The sequence below is a fragment of the Myiozetetes cayanensis genome, unplaced genomic scaffold (genome assembly GCF_022539395.1).
Source record: "Myiozetetes cayanensis isolate MyiCay16 unplaced genomic scaffold, myiCay2020 scf1, whole genome shotgun sequence".
NCBI classification, from domain to species: Eukaryota; Metazoa; Chordata; class Aves; order Passeriformes; family Tyrannidae; genus Myiozetetes; species Myiozetetes cayanensis.
Genome location: NW_026086604.1, coordinates 143,710,756 through 143,729,921, shown reverse-complemented (window position 1 = coordinate 143,729,921; position 19,166 = coordinate 143,710,756). Strand labels below are relative to the sequence as shown.

Genomic DNA, 19,166 nt, shown 5'->3' with positions numbered 1-19,166 from the left:
GGCAAAATCTTACATAACACTTGGTGTAAAAATTAAAATATTCTGAATTAATCAGTCTATTGAGAGAAAATTAGATATGTTTATGTTTGTGTGTATGCACGTATCTATATCTACTCAGAGGAGAATCAAACTATTTATTATCTGTCTTTGTATTCTGTGGGTACAACATTTGTAAGATTGTTTGGATTTTCTACTGAAGAAGAAAATGCAACGCTCAGAACAAGAAGAGGATTTTTATTGTATGGTCCAAATTGGTTTAAGTGTTCAAAAGGCATGTGGATGTGGCATTTGGGAATATGGTTTAGTGGTGAACACAGTGGTTAATGGACCTGATGGTCTTAGAGGCCTTTTCCAACCCAAACGTTTCTATGATTTAATGGTTGAAATTTCTTAAGTGCCTCTGTCCATTGCGCCCTTATTTTGGACTCTTGAGGTGCAGGAAGCCTCAACTTTTCTAGGTGCAGATAAATAAGCCTTTCTGCTCAGTCTGCAAGGACACCTCCTCAGCTGTTAGAAATGGAAGTTACCTTTCTGAAGTCAGTGACATGCAGTGTTCCACCAGAAGTGGGCACAACATTCAGATCTCTAGAAGATGACAGAAAAGCAAATATTTTTTCACTTGAAAAATTATTTCTTTTTCCTCCTGATAACATCTTTTTTTTTTTTTTTTTTTTTTTGGTACCTGTCATAGAACTGGTCTGTCCAAGTATTATTGTCTTCTTGTACACGCCTGGTTTTGTTAGCTCGCACTTGAAAATTACAAGTTATTCGTGTTGACTTGAAAAATTAGAAGAAACCTCTAAGCTACCAATGGCTTTCTCAATCAGTCATTAGTGAAGGCTATATGTTTTTCCAAACAGCAAGCCAGAACTTTGCCACCTTCAGCAGAAAGGCAAAATTCACAAATATGACTCATGATGGACAAAAGCTACAGAACCAGCTGGATTTTTAGAAATGCATGAAGAAACCCCCTTGGTCATGGCATTTACATGTGCTTATTAACAAAGAGGAGCTCTGCCAGTCTGGAACTCTGTACAAGTCTGGGAAGTGGATTTGTCATGGAAATGCCTGTAGAAATACCACAATGGCAGATTATGGTTCAGAACATCAAAACCATCTGTGTGGATTTCCAAATGTGGCACATACAACAGGTTTTTCCAGAACCTGCTGGTTGCCACTGAGGTTGCAGAAGATAAAGCCCTGGTACTTTTCCCTGTGTTGAGTCTGTAAGAGAATTCAGAGGTCTGGATGCACTTCAGAAGGACTGTTCTGTTCTTAGACAGAGATGGACATGATAATAAAAAGTGTCTGAGCTCTGTGGCTAAACCTCTGCTAGAAGTGGTTTAGCCAGTTCAAAAGTATCAAAAGGAATAGCAAAATCCACTTGTGAAGATTCTTGCAGGGTGGATATTGTCCATGGTGGAATGAACCATGTGATTTTTTGAAGTCCCTTCCAGGTCCATTTCCTATGATTCCTTGAGAAGTTTGTTACCTAAAGGAAGATACAAGTCTCCCATTTCATTGATCTTGCAAGTACTGCTGGAATTAACTTGCATCTTGAAACAAGTAGATGGCTCCTTACATTTTATACACATGCTGGGCTAGCTTTTGATGACACACCTAGTAGAAATGTCCATGCAATTTCTGATCCACCATACAGTCCTTCCAGGTATTGAACATATGGTATCACAGCCAAATGCTACCTCCAATCACAGATTCACCACATCTTGTTGCTTGGCAGCTGAGAACCACAGCAAGGGATTTCTCATTCTGCTTCCTGATGGGGAGCAAGAAAGTGTCTATCAGGAAGCACATTCTTCAGAAAAGATGGCATTCCCACTTCAGGCAGTCTGGGTCACTCTGGACGCTGCTCAGGTCTTGATTTCAAAGACAGCCACCCACATGATTCCCTAACCTTTAAAAAAAAAGATTAGAAAAAAAAAGCATTAACCTTTAAATCAGCTCGGGGAAAATTCCTCTCATCACACCTCAGTTATTGCTTCCTGTTTATTTTCTCATCCAGTTATACTGAAGTCTCTAAGATGGATATATACCAAACTGTCACTGAAAATACTCCAACCTAGGACATCAAATACTCTTCCTGAGGGTCTGTTAATTTAGAAGACTCTTTGTTTCATGCAGCTTTGAAATGATTGTTCAATTGAGTCTTATTCAGCTTAAAAAAGGTTTAAATACACAAACATTTCCCTGGCTAATACATCCCCACCAAAGAGTCATTACTTGTAAGCAAGGTCATCCAGCTGTTTCAGAATGATTCAATACTGAATATGCTAACATGGAATAAGCATTGACTTGCCTCAGCCCCTATGCTTGAACCCAGCCAGCATGTCTGAACAGCCCCTGTTCAGTTAGGGCAACCTCACACTTTATTCTCACTGGTTTTGGGTTTGCATGCCCTGGTGTGGCTGGAAAGCAAAGCACAGAGCCACCAGCATCTGACTGTGAGGGATCTCAGCAGCTCGCTCACAGCATCCCAACATCATGTAGCACTCAGTCACTGCAAGCTCTGGGGAAGAGAGCAAAGGTTTTGATCAATTATCTCTTTATATTCTTAGTCAGGAGGTCATGAGCTGTATGTGTAGGGGGGCTTTGGTGTTTAAAGAAAACCACTTTTTTTTCATAAATGTGGGGCAGGTTCTGAACTAACTTTGGAAAGACCCAGGAGCATTGATTGCAGCTCATTTTCTGAGCAAGTGTGTCGTGGTTTAAGCAAATGCAAGGAATAGAGAGAACAAGAACAAGTGGGCTGCAAATTATGTTTTACTTTTAGCTGAAACTTTCTGGTGCTAATCCATTTTATATTTCATGAGAACATTCCCTGGTTTGCTAAAACTAACTGATCTCTCTAATAACAGCAAGGTCCTGGCTTTGATTCAAGGCAAAGGTTCACTCAATTAAATCTCATTAACAGAGGACCACAAAACCTGCACTAAAACCTTTCTGGGTGTGTGACCTTCAGCAAAACTGCTTCATTAAGTCTGAGATCCTGCAGAAAATGTTTGCTGAATAAAGTCATTCCTAATTAATGTTAAAATGTCAAGGATTCATGTGCCATCCATCTTTACTCCTTTTCCTTTACACTCTTAATTATCTCCTTAATGGGCAACCAATATTAAAGTCAGAAGCAGCATCTTTTAAATGTACATAGAACAGGTGGAACAATGCATTAAAGCAAATTTGCCAGATGTGCTTTCCCATGCAGCATTTGTGACTTCCTAAATATACTTCCAAAACCCCACTTAGATGTTGCCATTAAGCATTGATTAATTAATTTGTTATTTGTAAAATACATAAGTGTCGAGCATGATTTTCCCTTGCACCCTGTCTGATGTTACCTTGATTTTTATCCCAAGCCATATGCAAGTCTGGATTAACAAAGTGTTTATTTGCTCTGTGATGAATGTAATTGTCTATTCTCCAAGGATTGCTCATGCAATAATTTTTTTAAAAAATAAAAGACTCATTAAGTGAGTTTCTGGTCTTCAGACTAGAGGGATGTCCTGGTTGGATTAGGGGGCTCATCATAGAGTGGTGTACAAAGCTGGTGGGTCTAAACTTGGAAAATCCTCAGTCCTTTTTCCAGTGGCCAGGCATTGGAGCTGCTTGGACCTGTGTAGCAGGACTTGGTGGTGAAGGCTTTAGAAACACTCTGCAGCCTCTTTAATTTTTATTCTCACATTAAAGTAATGGGACCCATCTTCCTGCCCATCAATCTGTACGGCATATGCAAGCCCTTCTGGTGGTTTAAATAGGAATGACTCACATGATATTAAGGCTCTTAATGAAAATGGATTACATTATTGCCTTTCACAAAATGGGAGGTTTAAAAAGCCAAGTTAGTGTCTTCCAAATGTCAGTAACTGGAGACACTTTGGACAAAGAGTGAATTTTTATAGCTTTTCTGGAGATCTCTAAGGTGAACTCATCTTTACAATGAAGAATATTAAATGATAAGAAAAGTATTAGAAATTAGAAGCTCTTTGAGTTTAATAAGAACTAGGTTCTACCAGTATTCAAAATAATTTCTTATGATGGCAATATTGTTTCCTCCTTAAATACTTGAACTCTGACACCTTTTATGGCATCTTTCTGAGTACCTTTTCAACAGCAACATCATTGCTGAAATACCAAAAAAAACCACCTATAATCCCAAAATTCAGTGGTAAAAAGGATCAGGATCTGACCTTGGCTACTTATGGAAAATTGCTTTGCAAAAGTGTCTTAAAAAGTCAAATAGGGATAAAAGTCAAGATTGATATTCAAGCCACAGACTACAAAGCTTGGTATCCTGTAAAGAAGCCTTTACTGAGTATTAGAAAATTGCTATATTTGTTTGTTCCCAACTGGCAACAGAACTTTGGAATAATTAAATTGTTGCTGAAGCACTTGTATCTAAGCATAAACACTGTTTGAATTGATTGATAGCTGTCTAGTATGACACTGTGAACTGTATCCACGTGCAGGACATATAGCAGGAGTAGCAGGGCCTTTTATGTTGCCATGAATACGTGCAATAATATGAATAATTTGATGTTTCTTCAGCAAGGTAATTATGTTTAATAGCCTATAAATACAGAGTAATTGTTATCAATTGTGTTCATTTGTGTATATGGCATAATTTGATGAGTATTTTTAATTGATATTCACGTGGCATCCTCCCCGTGCTGTGATTAGACTGGGATTTTCATATCTATGCTGCTTCATTTATTGCTAACTAGTAATTTACCTCTAATAGCCTTTTTTTTTTCTGTTCTCTCCTTGTTGTTTTTTTTTCTTTTTAATTAGAGGAAATCTTGAAGACTCACATTGCTCATTGGTGGTCTCCTGATGGCACCAGGTTAGCATATGCAACAATTAATGCCTCCAGAGTCCCCACCATGGAGATCCCGATATACACTGGCAGCCTTTACCCTACTGTTAAAACGTATCATTATCCAAAGGTAAGGGAAAATAAAATAATCAGTCCCGTTGCTCTATCAGAAGTAAATTATTTTTTCTTTCCAGTAGGCTCAGACAGGGGACTGCATAATGGTGCACGCTGATAAGCAATGAAAATAAACAGACCTAAGGGATCTGCTCCCCAGTGAATGTGGTCTCCATTACTCTTTAGCTGCATTTGTAAAATTGCAGTTTTCTGATTCTATGAGTAATTCTAAATATAATGAAAATAAAATTCAAAAATCCTTGCTTTTTACACATTAAAAAAAAAAAAAAGCAATTGTGTTTCCATGCTAGGATGGGGTTGATGGAATTTCTATATTTATATATATATTTCTGTATATAGATAAATTTCTATATTTAGAGATAGTTGGATACATACATACATACATATATTTGATATTAAGATTTAAAAAAAAAAAAGGAAAAGGAAAATGTACTCTTTGGTCTTCTTTAGAATATCCAAGATGGCCTAATGTGGAGGAAACATAGTCTGTTTTCAGAGCCTTGCGGTGCCTGAGCATTACCCAAACACAGTGAAAGACAGAAAAGATTTGAGAGCCATTCTATCCTTAATTGTGGGGACCTGCAGTGGGTACACAGCACCAGCACAGCTCTCTACCAGTACAGACACACTGCCACTCTTCTTGCTGTAATTTTCTGCTCTAAAGCAGTACAGGGGTGTCTGCTGCAGTCATTTCTTCTGGGTGTCTTGCTATAAGCACTGATTACTCGAGACCTCACATGTTGGTCCAAACTGAACCAAAATTTAGCAGGAGAGATATCCACATATATGTAGGTCTTGTGAAAATCACAGTGGTTCAGTGGCCCTTTCCTGCAGTACAAAATGAATCAATATTTTACTATATCAACCATCATCCTGTTAGACAATCTTTTATCAAAAGGTGCATGAAATAGCAATATTTCCAGTTGCCATGAAAAGTAGAAATTTTTTTACCAAGTGTCCTAAGTAAATTACCCCTTATTTGTGCCCACTGACCTCTCCACACTGTGCCACATCACTACAGTTGCAGGGGGATGTAATAAATCAAAATCAATGTAATCCATGGGGATGTAATAAATCAAAACCATTCTGTGTTGTATATGATGTGTTAATTTATTCTTATTTTAAAATCCAGGCTGGAACGGAAAATCCAACTATTTCTTTGCATGTGATTGGTCTGAATGGACCCACCCATGACCTGGAAATGACTCCACCAGATGATCAGAGGATGAGGTAGGTGCTTTCTCGCCCTGGAGGGCTGAAGCCCAGTTGTCTTGGGGTTTTAGATCAGAGCCTGACTTTTTTTTAGATCATTTTTCTTTCTCTGCTGCTATAAAAAAAGGTTCAGTTTGCATAAAGCTGCTTAATTTTTTTTTCCAAATTATTTCTCTTTTTACTTCTATTTTGCATAGCATTATTAGTTTTTCATTTGAAATTGCTGTGACACAAACTGACTTTGGAGTAGGGTTATTTTTAGGGAACTTGACAGAATGTCCCCAGATCTATAAGGACACCTTCATTCCACTTGGAATCACAGGCATTATAGGAGGGATGTTGTCTGCAGCCTGTATGAGAGACCATGAAGCAGAAACAGGGCACCTTATAGCACAGCAAACACGAGCTCATTCCTTCATGACCTGAACACGGGAATGAAACCAGGTGGACATTCTGCAAATACATTGCCTGATCTTCATTAACAGTAAGAGAGAAAGCTCTTCTCTGCTCTTAGGGCAAGTGTATTTTAGAAGTTGGCCTGCAATTCAGCCAACTAATTAGAAATCCATTTCTAATTAAATGTTTAAGTCTGCATTCAGCAGCAGTTTAAAAGTTTGGCTTGGACTTGGGCGTGTGGCCAAAGCTTGTGTTTGGCATTTGTGTTTATGTTTACATTGAGCTACATTTACGTTGTTCCCGAGAGAAGCAGCTTTAGGTAGTGCATGGTGCTCCTCCGTGCAGAGATTGGAGATTAGAACCCAAATCCAGATTTTCAGTAACTTTGATTTAAACTTGAAATAGCTCTGTGGAAGGGCAAGCAAAATCGGACCCTGTTTCTACATCTAAAGTATCCACGGCGACCCTTCCATATGCAGTGCTGCAGGATTGTCATTCCCAGGCACATCACTTGTTCCTGTAGCAGCATCCAGCCAATGTGCATGCTCATGTTTTTCAGCTGATAGCTAAATTAGTGTAATTACAGTCCAATAAAGACAGACTTACAGCACAGGGCTAACAAATTAGCAGTGGGGGTGGGGGGCAGGGGAGGATGCAGGTGTGACCTTCATTGTGCATGATAAGGATATAGGGACTATGGATAAGGCTGCATAGTCATCTGATGGGAGGACACTTAACCAGTGGGATTATTTACAGTGAGAATTCCTTTCTTTAATAGGAAAGCTACTGTCAGCCTTAGAATGTGTTTGCACTGAATAACTCTAAAACATTCCAAATCCATTTATGCAACAAAAGGTGTACGACCTGCGACTGAACCAAATGGGCACAAATGCAATTTCCTTTCAAAAATACAACCTCAGACCTGTATGCAGCAGGAAGGAGTTCAGGATCGTGGCATTCCCATCACAGCATCCCCGTGGCAGTATCAAAACGGCAGCTCCCGGACAATAAAATTTCCCTGTTGGTAACATTCTCTGTAAACAGAGAGACTCAGAAACATTTTAATTACAGCAATAACTTCAGGCTGCAGGATCCAAGTGTTGTTAATAAATTCGTTCTATAGGGTTACGGGTGGCCATACTTTATTTGGTCGCAATCAATATTGCAAAACGATGCAAAATACATCATAATTAATTAGTGTCTGTATGTTTCATCAAAGCCACTGCAATTGCCATCTCTAGGGCGTGATATAAGCAGTGCTGCTAGAGCAGTAGGGTTGCATTTTCATTATGCATATGTTTTCTGAAGTGGGAGGATTAGTGTGATAACATTTCATTAAAATAGGCAAGAGGGATGTACTGTACAGTTAGTTACAGAAGAGAGTTTCAAGAAGCTGGTGATAAGGATCTCCAAGCAGGCACGTCCTGTCTGAAGCATTTCGATGTTCTCAGGCAGTTCACGTAGATGATCTATGGACAGAGTGGTATTTCGTGTTCTTTTTATCTGGAGCAAAGTGATTTAGTACAATTAATAAAGCAGATAATAAAGTGGAGATATGCCATGGCTTTCTTTCTTTAAAAATTAAAAGACGTCTGAAATTTTCCACAGAAATCAGATATTTTTCAGTTAAAAGAAAACCAAAAACCAGAGCTGACAATGGGAGACATATTTTGGGGGGAAATGTACAATATTGATAACTTTTCCTTTTTAAAAATCTTTCATTGTGAACATTTTTGCCAAATTTTATCCAAGTCATGTTTTTCTATGAGAAAAAGAAAGAAAAGGGGTGGAAATTACAGGGAAAAGAAAAATAAAAAAATATTATAACACTTAATGCCTGGAAACCACTGAACCTCAAGAATTACATCATCAGGTGGTCAGAATGGGATCATGACCCAGCTTATCTCTCATGTCATATTTGCATCTCAGGTGGCAAATGAAGAAATGTGTTATTTCCCCAGAGTGCAGAAATTGTCACTGGTCCTTGCATAGGCCAGGAATAAATAAATAATGAAGAAACTCAGGCAACTCCAGCCTGGATCTGAGGCAGGAGCCATCTGTGCCCCAGGGATCACGGGCTGTCACTTGGCCACATAATAATATATCACTGTGTTCTTTGTGGTGTTTATGGCTTTATTACTGTGGCCATAGTGTAATTATTCATATTATAGATTCATACCTCATGTTTTGGATTCATACCTAATATTTTCGACTCATCCCTCCAGGAAGCAGCCCTGGAAAGCTGGGAGATATGAACAAGGGTGTATCTCAGATGATTGCAAACCCAGCCACCAGTGTCTTTACTGGGATGGGGTCTAGATTTTGCTTTATGGGAGGAAATAGGTCCTCCTTAAATCAGCTCCATTTAAAACCTGGGATAGGTCAGGTGGAGAGGGTTTGGGAAAGGCACTGACTTCTCGTTTCTCCCCACTGCCTGCTCAACCAGTGCAGCTGCTGGAGCAGCAGGTGTTTAAAATTAACTGAGATGAATCACACCTTATTGTCTCATTTTCTTCTGCAAAATGGGAACCATAAAACTTGGTTGTCCTACAGAGGAGATGTGAAGGGAAATAAATGAAAGACTCAACACTACTCAGAACTGAGAATACTGAATATACAAGTAGCTGCAGTTATCTGTGGGCTGGGTTATCTGTGGTCTTGATGGCTGGGAGAGGCTTCAAAGAGAAACTGAGACTCCGTGCCTTTCTTTAGGGTGTTAAGGAAGCTCTTGAGTCACCTAAAATAATAGCTAAAAGTTCCTGAGAAAAAAACATGGTTCCTGTGTTTAAACAGTGAGAGGGATATAAAAATTGAATATATTACCTTGAAACTTTAAATCAGAATTATGTAAAAAATGCTCCAAGCCACAACAGGTACTAAATTCACATTCCTTTTCTGGGGAGGCTGAATCTGGTCAGTTCATTCTGGAGAGAAAAAAAGAGACAGTTATACAGTTTAATTTTGCTTTGTTGCTTTTTTCCTCTTAGGGCCCATGCTGTTGCAGATATAGAGTAAAATTACAATTTTATTTCAGGCACTAAATTTTCAGACTGCTGTTGTCTCACCTGGACATATCCTTCCCTCCTGTGCACTGGATGCAAGTGTTGAGGTCTTTTGTTATTTTCCCCAAGCCAATTTCCGACAGTAAATATTACTGAAAACTGCAAAATCAATTTCCAACTTGTTATTTTTCTAGACAAACAGGCCTTTGTAGTTTTGCCCTTTCTATTCAGTATGTGCAGGAGCGCTTGCCAGAACACGAAGTACTCTCCAGTGACACAGCACATTATTTCCAATGAGAGCAACAATTCCTTATACATATTTTATAGCAAACAAATGAACTAATAAATTTTTTATAGACTGTATGCTGTAAAATGTCGTATTATAATTTAAGGATGTCTTTGGCCCACGTAGCCCAGCAGTATATTATAACATCACCAGCTTTGACAACTCAGCCAGAGTTGTACCCTACAAATAAAGTGGTGGAGCCCTGAGTTGCTGCAGAGGTGGACATCACCAAACCCTGGCTCTGAGAAGGTCACCATCAGCAAAGTTATTCCTAATCCTGTATTTTCCACCCCAGCCTAAGTGGTTCCATTGCTCACTAGTGCACAGGACTTTTCCTGAAGATGTTGGTTACAGGACTCTGCAGCCCACACTCATGATTTACTTCAAGCAGTTTCACAACCTGAATATGTCCAGCCATAGAGGGTGGTGCTGGGAGTGTGGGAGGTTTGCCAGTGCAAACCCTCACATCTCTGCTTTATGGCAACCAGCTGCATCTGCTTTACAGAAATCTCATGTTGTTCCCAACTCTGTCCCTCTTGGTATTTGCCTTTTAATGCAAGGATCCACTTGTGGATACTTAGGTGTGCAGTTGGCATAATTAAAGGCCCTTAACTTTTCATAAGCATAAAGAATCCAGCCATTGGTGGTGGTGGGTCTGAGTCAACCAGTTAGTGTGCTCAGAATGGAAACTGTTTGCAAGTTCTTTTCCACCTGTGCATAAATTTGTAGCTCCGGGCATTTCAGTCCTTCCCAGAAGACAGAATAGCTTGAAAGGTTCTTTATCTCCGTAGTCGTCACTTCTTTGAAAATAACTTTCAGAAGTGTCAGATAAAACACCTTCACAGCCTTAAAAGTGTCATTTTTAGGGGCTGAAATACATACATAAGGCAGCCTGAAGACATCAAGACACAATGTTCTTAATAACCAGAGGTCTCTCCTGGACCGTTTGCCCGTGGCAGCCCCCAGCTGCTCTGCCGTGTGGGAATTCCTTAGGATGGCAGGACTGTGATTTGGTTCACGTATGTCTGTGTTTGCAGGGACTACTACATAACCATGGTGAAGTGGGCGACCAGCACCAAGGTGGCAGTAAACTGGCTGAACAGGGCCCAGAACGTGTCAATCCTGACGCTGTGCGATGCCACCACTGGGGTTTGCACGAAGGTAGGAGAGACAAGCAAAGGGGTCACTTGCCACCAGTTTTCACAACTCAAGGAAGGAGAAAGTATTTTAAGTTATTTTACCTTGTGGCACGTTAGTTGGCACATATTTATGTGGGCAGACACGGAATATAAACAGTGTTTGCAATATTTAAATTTATTTTTAGCACCTAGAAAGCCGAGAATACTCTGTATGTGAGAGAGAGTGATTACTTGTCTTGAAATACCGGTATACAGACACATCTCAACAGTTTGTAACCTGAACACCTTTGCAAAATTCTGGCTGCATTGTATATATTTAATGTCATTAAAACCAGCTCATGTTTATCTACACACATTTTAATTGTAGTTAATTAATCCCTTCTATAAATGCACTAATATAAATATGGATATACACTCTGTATTAGCAGATTCTATCTTTTAAACTGATGTAGGTGTTTCCACAGTGGAAAATTTTCCTGATATACCCATCCCTTGGAAAAATGATGCAATTCTGTGTATCGAGCACACTGTGCAGAAAATTTCTTAGCAAATTTCATTTCAACCTTTATTTATATCTTTAAAAGCTTTATTTCTTTGGGGAATAATATATCTTGTGGATTTATGTGTTTGGTCTGTATGAGTAAAATGCTTTCTTGATCTAGTGCATGCTTATTCATTAGAGAGGAAAGGCAAGGAGAGGAGCCCCTGGATTCCACTCCTGAAGCACATTTTGAAACAGTTTCTTTGTGTTTCTGAACAACCTTTCAAATTCAATCCAACAGCTTCCTGTATTGATAAGCAAAATGTAATACATGACAAGTATTGTATTAATGATGTTTCTCTGTTTTAGAAACATGAAGATGAGAGTGATGCCTGGCTACACAGACAGGTAATAATGATCTTCTCCTCGTGGTCAAGTTTTTGGCAGGTTTTTTGTTTCACTCTGTTTTACACCAAGGAGAAAAACTGATTTCCAGACCTGAAAAAGATACTTGGAAGATGGCATGATCTGTATTATGGAAAAGAGTCCCTTAGTAACAAACAAGTTCTTATTGAAGATGCCATCTTCAATAGTTTTTAGTTCTTAACCTGCAATTTACTTGGATTTAAAAGAGATGAAAAGGTGATGGTATAAATTCACCCACTGACAGTATCTGTGTAGGACTCAACAACCTCAGAGGTAGTCTTTCATACACTGCCTTGAGACTGATAATGATTTAAACAGTATGGGGGGTTTTTTCTGGTCATTTTAATTGACCAGACAATTTAATTCAGAGACAAAATCATGCAGATAGGACTTTTTAAGTCACTTAAAGATCATGTCTCTGGCACATGGTGTGACTCTTGGGGATGGTCCTGTGCAGGGCTTAGAGCTGGACTCGATGATCCTTGTGGGTCCCTTCCAGCTGAGCATATTCTGTGTGATTCTGTGATATTTAAACTTGCCCAGGAATCATTTTGTGAAGTGACCTCAGATTTGATTAAGCCGTTCTTGAGAGAGGAGCTGTGATACCAATTCAGCCACAACACTGAACTGTTTTTCAAGCTTTGTGCGAATGCCAGACAGGGAGCAGCATGTCTGATAAAGATCTTCTACTGTATATTTCTTCCAAGTCCAGATTTAAAGCATTTCACATTTTTGTCACAGCTTGTTCAGAGGAGCCAAGAACGTGTAGAAATGACACTACATCAGTTCATGGCAAGAGCAATGCTCTCCTCTGTTCCAGAGGCTGTCCTGCAGCAATGGGCTGTGTGTGATCCAGACAAAAATTGATTGTACAGTGGAAATGGAATTTGTGCTCCGGGCATTTCAAGTAATCTTTTGCTGGTGTGCACAGGTATAGAGTAAAAATGCTGCTGAAGTATTCTTTACATTCATAAGAACCGTGTTGGCTTGAAACAAAAGCTTGAAAGACAAGCCAAGTGAAGAGATAAGTTGCCCAGATATCGTATATTAAAAAAATAATAAAATAGACTTCACAGGATTCATTTATTTTTTAAGTCGAAGGATAGCTGTAATCTTTTCACTTCTATTTACTGCAGTATAATAGAACTTCTGTTTTATAGAATTAATACTGTATAGCAGAACATGTGGTTTTTACACTGCTATGGTTCTTTAGTTACTTCCCTACTACGTGGACAGGCATTAAAAGATGATGTTTTATCCTCAATATCTGCAGTAAACGATCTGTCAGTCTCTAATGGGCCTGCTCCAGGGAGATATATTTTGTTTTACTATATCTCCAAAGAGCATATACTTATATTGAGAGCACACACTTAGTTTGGTGTTAGAGAAGGATGTTCATTACAGCCAAATGAGTCAGACATCTCAGTACTAAACTAAGATAACATTTTCTATGGACTTTGGAGACATTTGATAGCACCCTTCAAAAGCTTTTGTAAGAGTCTGAAGAATTATAGAGCTCTTCCCCCTGTATTTACGACAACAAAATCACTTAAAATTCTAGGTTTGGCTGAATATGATCACTAAGATAATTGTATTTTCTGTATTTACCTTTTATTTTATGACACTTTAATCTAGATAACTGGAAAGCTATTTTCATGGCGTGTCTGACTCTGAGAATGATGTGAAAATGCTAAATGCTAGTGTGGGTCCACTAACCTCTTCAAGAAGGAGATGAATTGCATCTACTGAAGGAGCAGCTACTGAAGGAGCTCAGGAATGTGACTCAGCTCGGGATGAAGACTCCTTTGTTGAGACATTTTAGTATATGTGCATATGAACCAGATGCCAAATCCCTTCTGGAGACAGCCAGTGTGGCGAGCAGTGGGGTCACACAATCAAGAGACCCTGGGCAGGATTCATCTCACCCCAAAGAAGGCACCCACTGCCTGGTTGTCCAGCTTTCTCTGTGTGGTCCATTGACCAGACCTCCTTCTGAGAAATACCCCAGTTTTAAATCAGCAGGACCAAGGAGTCTAATTGCTTGCCTTTTCCTTTAAAAAACCCTTCAAAGTGCTCCATACACGTGGTTTGAAAAGCACATGTAGGCTTTACCTTTTTCTTGGGAATTTAAGTGCATCTGGTCTTCCTGGAATAGGGACAAAGTTCAGAGTCAGCTGGGAGCACGAGATGATACCAGGGACATGAGGGAGTCTCCAAGGATGACAGGGTTGACTTCTTTTCAGCTGTCTGAAATACTGGGAGTTCTGAGATAGGGTGTACAACTCACGAACTTGACTTTTGTTGTAGTGGTTTGGTGACTCAGTGGCATTTAATAGTCCGTGGAAGGTCATAGAAAGTGATCACATTTCCTTGTGGGCTTAAGTTCATGAATACATTTTATGCAAGCTCAAAATCTTTGGAGAGCCTCTACCCAACACAGGCAAAGAGAAGTACTGCAGTCACTGTCTGTGTAGCTGAAAAATAGGACAAACTACTTAAAACATGATGAGAAATATACAGTATTTACACAGGATTTGCTAGAAAGCATCTGTCACTCTTTGTCAGATGAGGTGGCACATGTTCACTAAAACTGTCTAGGGACTCTGGAAGTTCTTATTTCTTACTTCTTTTATTTATATATTTTCTTGTGTGCTTCTGAGCATAAAAGACAGACATTTAATTTTGCTTAAATATGCAGAGGGTTTCTGGAAACTGGCCTTGACTATTTGGGCAGAATTCACCTGCCTAAATGTGGAGGAAAAGGACAATAAGAGCCATAAGGACTTCGGGAGTGTCCTATGGGGTCTCACCACTGCTCCCTCTGTCTCGTCATTCTGTCCTCAGCAGGCAGAGCAGCTGATGTATTTAAGGACAGTGTGTGACCTGTCTGCTTTCTGCAGTCCAGTCCTCTCATATTTCACCATCATCTACAACAGAAAGATTTCAGACATTTGAGACTATAACCATGTCTATTCCCTTTAAGATCTATTAATGAAACATGGGTTTCTTCAATCCCTTTTTGCACCTTCTCATACCAGCAGCTTCTGTAAACCTCCTGTGACAAAAACTTCCAAACATTCCCTACCTGCTGCTATAGTAAAAGTATTTTCTTTTACTAGCATTAAAGTGTTCTGTTATTTTCGAGGAGGGCTGTTCTGTTGTACTGTTGTGGCATTCAGTCAATAATAGTCGACCAATGCCTCAGACAGTTCATATCACAAGCAGAATATTTTAATTACGTGCTCAGTGTAGCTCCCTACAGTAAAAAAATCCTGTTACAAGAGAATTTCAGCCTGTCCTCTCATTTACCACCTGGGATCTCTCATTGTCTCTGTCACAGAGTTCTGATTGCATTAATGTGTTGTCTTCCCAGTAACAGGAACGTGCAAACAGCCCATCTTGCAACACCAGCCCAGTGCTAAAACCTCACATCTGTCACCTGTGCCACGAAGCTCCTTTCCCTGTAACTCTGAATGAACCTCAAACTCATCTGCACAATGCCTGCTCTTACTGGCAGAGATGTATTGCTGGAATACATAATGCAGAAGGCACAGATACAGAAATGGAGGGTGAAATCATTGCTACTTACCTCAGTAAAAGAAAACCTGTCGAGCAGAAGGTTTGCCCGAGCTATCACAGTCATTATTCAATGACTTTTCTCATGTCATGAAAGACATTTGGAAATAATATAGAGTTTCATGTTTCAGGTTCCAGAACAATGTCAGAAACAAATGAAACCATTATTTCCTAGAGCTGAAAGACACTGTAAATGGGCATATTTTAAACTATACTGAAAACCTAAGCAGGGGAAAATAAAAGGAAAAAAGGAACAATTTGAACACCTAATAGAGCATTGATAAATCTGATAAATAGTGGAAAAGAATTAATCAGTAAGGAACTGGGAGCAAAGGCAAATACAGTAAGAATAATGTGCTAGCTTGTGAGAAATAAAAATGTTTATTCCTTTGCTGTAGGTGTTTGTATGAGCCATAAGTCTTCCAGTACAATGAAGTTCTTCTTGGCATGAGCCAAGCAGAAAGCCACGGTATTTGATTAACACTAAACCAAAGGAGGACCCAGAAGAGGCTGAGCAACAGTCTCCCTGTTGACTGCCCTAGAAGAAGAAGGGTCCACAGAGCCAGGCCAAGGAAGGCAGGGCTCATCCAGCCACAGAAAAGCCTGATATCACAGGAGAGTTTCAGCAGAGGTTCAGCCCCTTATTTAGTCCCAACTTCTCGAGATTCAGAGTAAGCTTCATGTGGCCAGTTCCCTTGGTACAGTGCTCCTGTGTCACACCATATGGACCATCCTTCTGCTTTCCCTTGTAGCCTGCTGTTCAATCATCTCATGCAGTGACTTCTCATGGTGCCTCAGGGTTCCGCTACAAAAAGAAGACATCCTTCCAGGAGATGCTTGCTTGCCATATGTAGTGTTTGATTTTCCTTCTGCTGAGTGTCTTCTATCTCTGGTTGAAAGTTCTAGTCACCCAATAAAAGTCAATCACCACATTCACCTGGGAGCTCAGTGTCAAAGACAGTTCTGCAAGAGATCCTCTCCTTCATAAATAATTCAGTGAGATAAGCATTTGTAAGACAGGAGAAAAAGACAGCAGTTAGATGCTGTTAGTTGTGTTTCCTCCAGGACAGGAACAAATCCCTGCTTCCAGCAGAGTAAACAGGGTTTGTCATACTTGTGCCAGCAAGGTTCAAACGAGCTCTAAAGGCTGTATTCCAACTGCCCCGAGCAGTCAGCTGTATATGTGTACTTTTGGCTTTGCAAATGGGAATTGACTTTATAGCAAAGAAACTCTCCTTGTTGCCTGTCTCCATCTTCCCACAGCTGAAAAGTGTCTGCTTTCCCAAGAGCCAGAAGCAATAATCTTCAAAACTTTCTTCAGTTTTCAGTGGGCTTTCTGTTTGCCTCAGGTTGCTGTCAAGGAGAACTTTCTGTTTCACTGTGAATTAATTTCACCAGGGTTTGGAGGGCCGAGCAACTCTAAATGCAATAAATGAGCTGTAAACCAATCCTTAAATTTGCTGCTTATACAGAACGAAGAGCCGATTTTTTCCAAGGACGGTCGGAAGTTTTTCTTTGTCCGAGCCATTCCCCAGGGAGGACGTGGGAAGTTCTACCACATCGCCATGTCATCATCACAGGTAACCCACTCACTGCCACCTGAGGCAGACAGCAATAAAAAGTAGTATCTGTGCTTCCACCAGCAAGACTGGGAGGTGCAAGTGTAGAAAGGTTTTGTGCATAAAAGCAAAAAAACTTCAGTGATGCTTTATTGGGCATGAGATAACATGAATTTACAAATGAAACACTTAGAAGAAAAAGGTCAACCAACTGTGTCTTTCCAGTCATTATCATTGCTTTGTTTTGGTTTTTTAATACCACCTCAGTTGTAAATGAATAAGTAAATTGCTGCCCTGCCATAAAGAATTAATTAGAAGCATGTGGGCACACTGGATTAGAGGAAGGGGTTTGAAGCTGCTCTGTGCTGAATTCGTGTAATTATCTTCAGTGAAGTTATGGTTAAGATGATTCTGACTCCCTATTATTGCTATGCCTGCAGATTCATGGAAATAGCAGGTGGGGTGGTGGAAATTGCAGATGCAAGGTTTATTTTTCATGGGCAATGGAGTCAAAAGAGCTCTCTTCTTCAGAAGAGGAGCTTTGCTCAGATATCTTCTTCTAAGAGTAAAGAAATCCAACATTCTTTTCTTTCTGGCAGCCCAACAGTAGCAGTGACAACTTACAGTCTATTACATCTGGAGACTGGGATGTGACAAAGATACTGGCATATGATGAAAAGAGGCATAAAATGTAAGTAAATGTTGGCCTGACAAATCAGCCTTCCCTGGTTTGGCCCTGGGCTGTGGGGTCAGTTACAACGATGTTGTGTGTACATCTGAAATGTATGAGCATGAGGTGGAGATAAAAAAGCAGGAGAAGCTGTCTCCCTTCTGGCTTAACCTCTCACACCATTACATATATCTTGTGTTACTTTGATTTTATCCATACAGTTCAAACCTCTCTTTCTGCGAACATTAAATACATTTGTGCAGAGGAGTAATTTCTCCTGCTGCGACTTCTGAATTTAGACTCTGAAGGAAAGAAGTCCATTTTCATTGACCACCCAGATAGTCAGTTTTAGAAAGAATCCTTTGTTGACCTGCAAAAATAGCCATGCATTGGGGGGAAAAAGGGGGGAAAAAAAAAAAAAGAAGTACTTAGGTAGAATTAAACAAACAAACAAACCCAAACCAACTAATCAACCAAAAAAACCCAACACCTTCCCAAAAAAAAACCAAAACAAGAAACCAACCAACCAAAAAACCAAACCAAAACAAACAAAACCCCAAACAAACAAAATCACAAACCAAAAATAAACAAACAAAACCTGCAAAAACACACCCTTCTCACCTTTCTTCACACCTGCTCTTTGTGCTTGTAAAATAACTTCTGTAAATATTCACTTTTTCAAATACACTTCAGGAAGTTACATAATAAAATGTTTGCAAGGCTTTCTGGAATCAAATAACATATAGATTCCTTTCCAGGCAAAGTTTCGGGTGGATGCAAGGTTCTCACCTCTGAGTTACTTAAGGTCACGGAAACTTGACTAAAAAGTCTCTGGAATATAATAAACTTTGAGTGCTCGTTAAAAGCACAATGCTTCTTCAAGGTTTTGAATGCTCTCCATTGCCAATAACTCAGTACAATATAGAAACGTAGAAACACAGAGTCATAAGAGTGGCTTGGGCTGGAAGGGACCTTAAAGATCATTCAGTTCCACCTCCCTGCCTACCATGGACAGGGACACCTTCCACTGGACCAGGTTGCTCAGAGCCCCCATCCAACCTGACTTTGAACACTTCCAGGAGTGGTCTAAGCAGCAAACTGGCACCAAAGTCTTATTTGCATTTTAACTGGCCAGCCAAGCAGAAAACACCACGTACAGTTTGTGCAATCAAAATGTATGCCTAGGCAAGTGCAGCTGGTTGGAAGCAGATCAGCAGGGATGAATATGCTCCCTGATGTGACTCACCCCATAGATGCTATATTTGTTCCTGTGGTCCATCCTTATTCACATGAAATGGCATCTGGGGGATCAGTTCGTCCCCACATGTTGGACTGAGGTTGGCCACCTCCAGCAGCACCTCTGTATTGCCTTCAGAAGCCACTGCACAACAGGGCTTTGGGGTAAACATCCAGAAAGGAGCTCACCACAGTCTCAGCACAAAACAAGGACAAT

General features: G+C 39.9%; 1 protein-coding gene across 4 annotated transcripts in view; it reads left to right on the top strand.

Moving 5' to 3' along the window:
* Positions 1-19,166, top strand: part of DPP6 (dipeptidyl peptidase like 6) — a 544,128-nt gene that overhangs the window by 486,550 nt on the left and 38,412 nt on the right. For all 4 annotated transcript variants that reach the window (XM_050314872.1, XM_050314882.1, XM_050314854.1 and 1 more), the window contains exons 9-14: positions 4,807-4,961; positions 6,099-6,196; positions 10,900-11,023; positions 11,852-11,890; positions 16,957-17,064; positions 17,643-17,734. In XM_050314872.1, the coding sequence (XP_050170829.1) occupies positions 4,807-4,961; positions 6,099-6,196; positions 10,900-11,023; positions 11,852-11,890; positions 16,957-17,064; positions 17,643-17,734 (616 nt within the window). The remainder of the gene's footprint in view (positions 1-4,806; positions 4,962-6,098; positions 6,197-10,899; positions 11,024-11,851; positions 11,891-16,956; positions 17,065-17,642; positions 17,735-19,166) is intronic.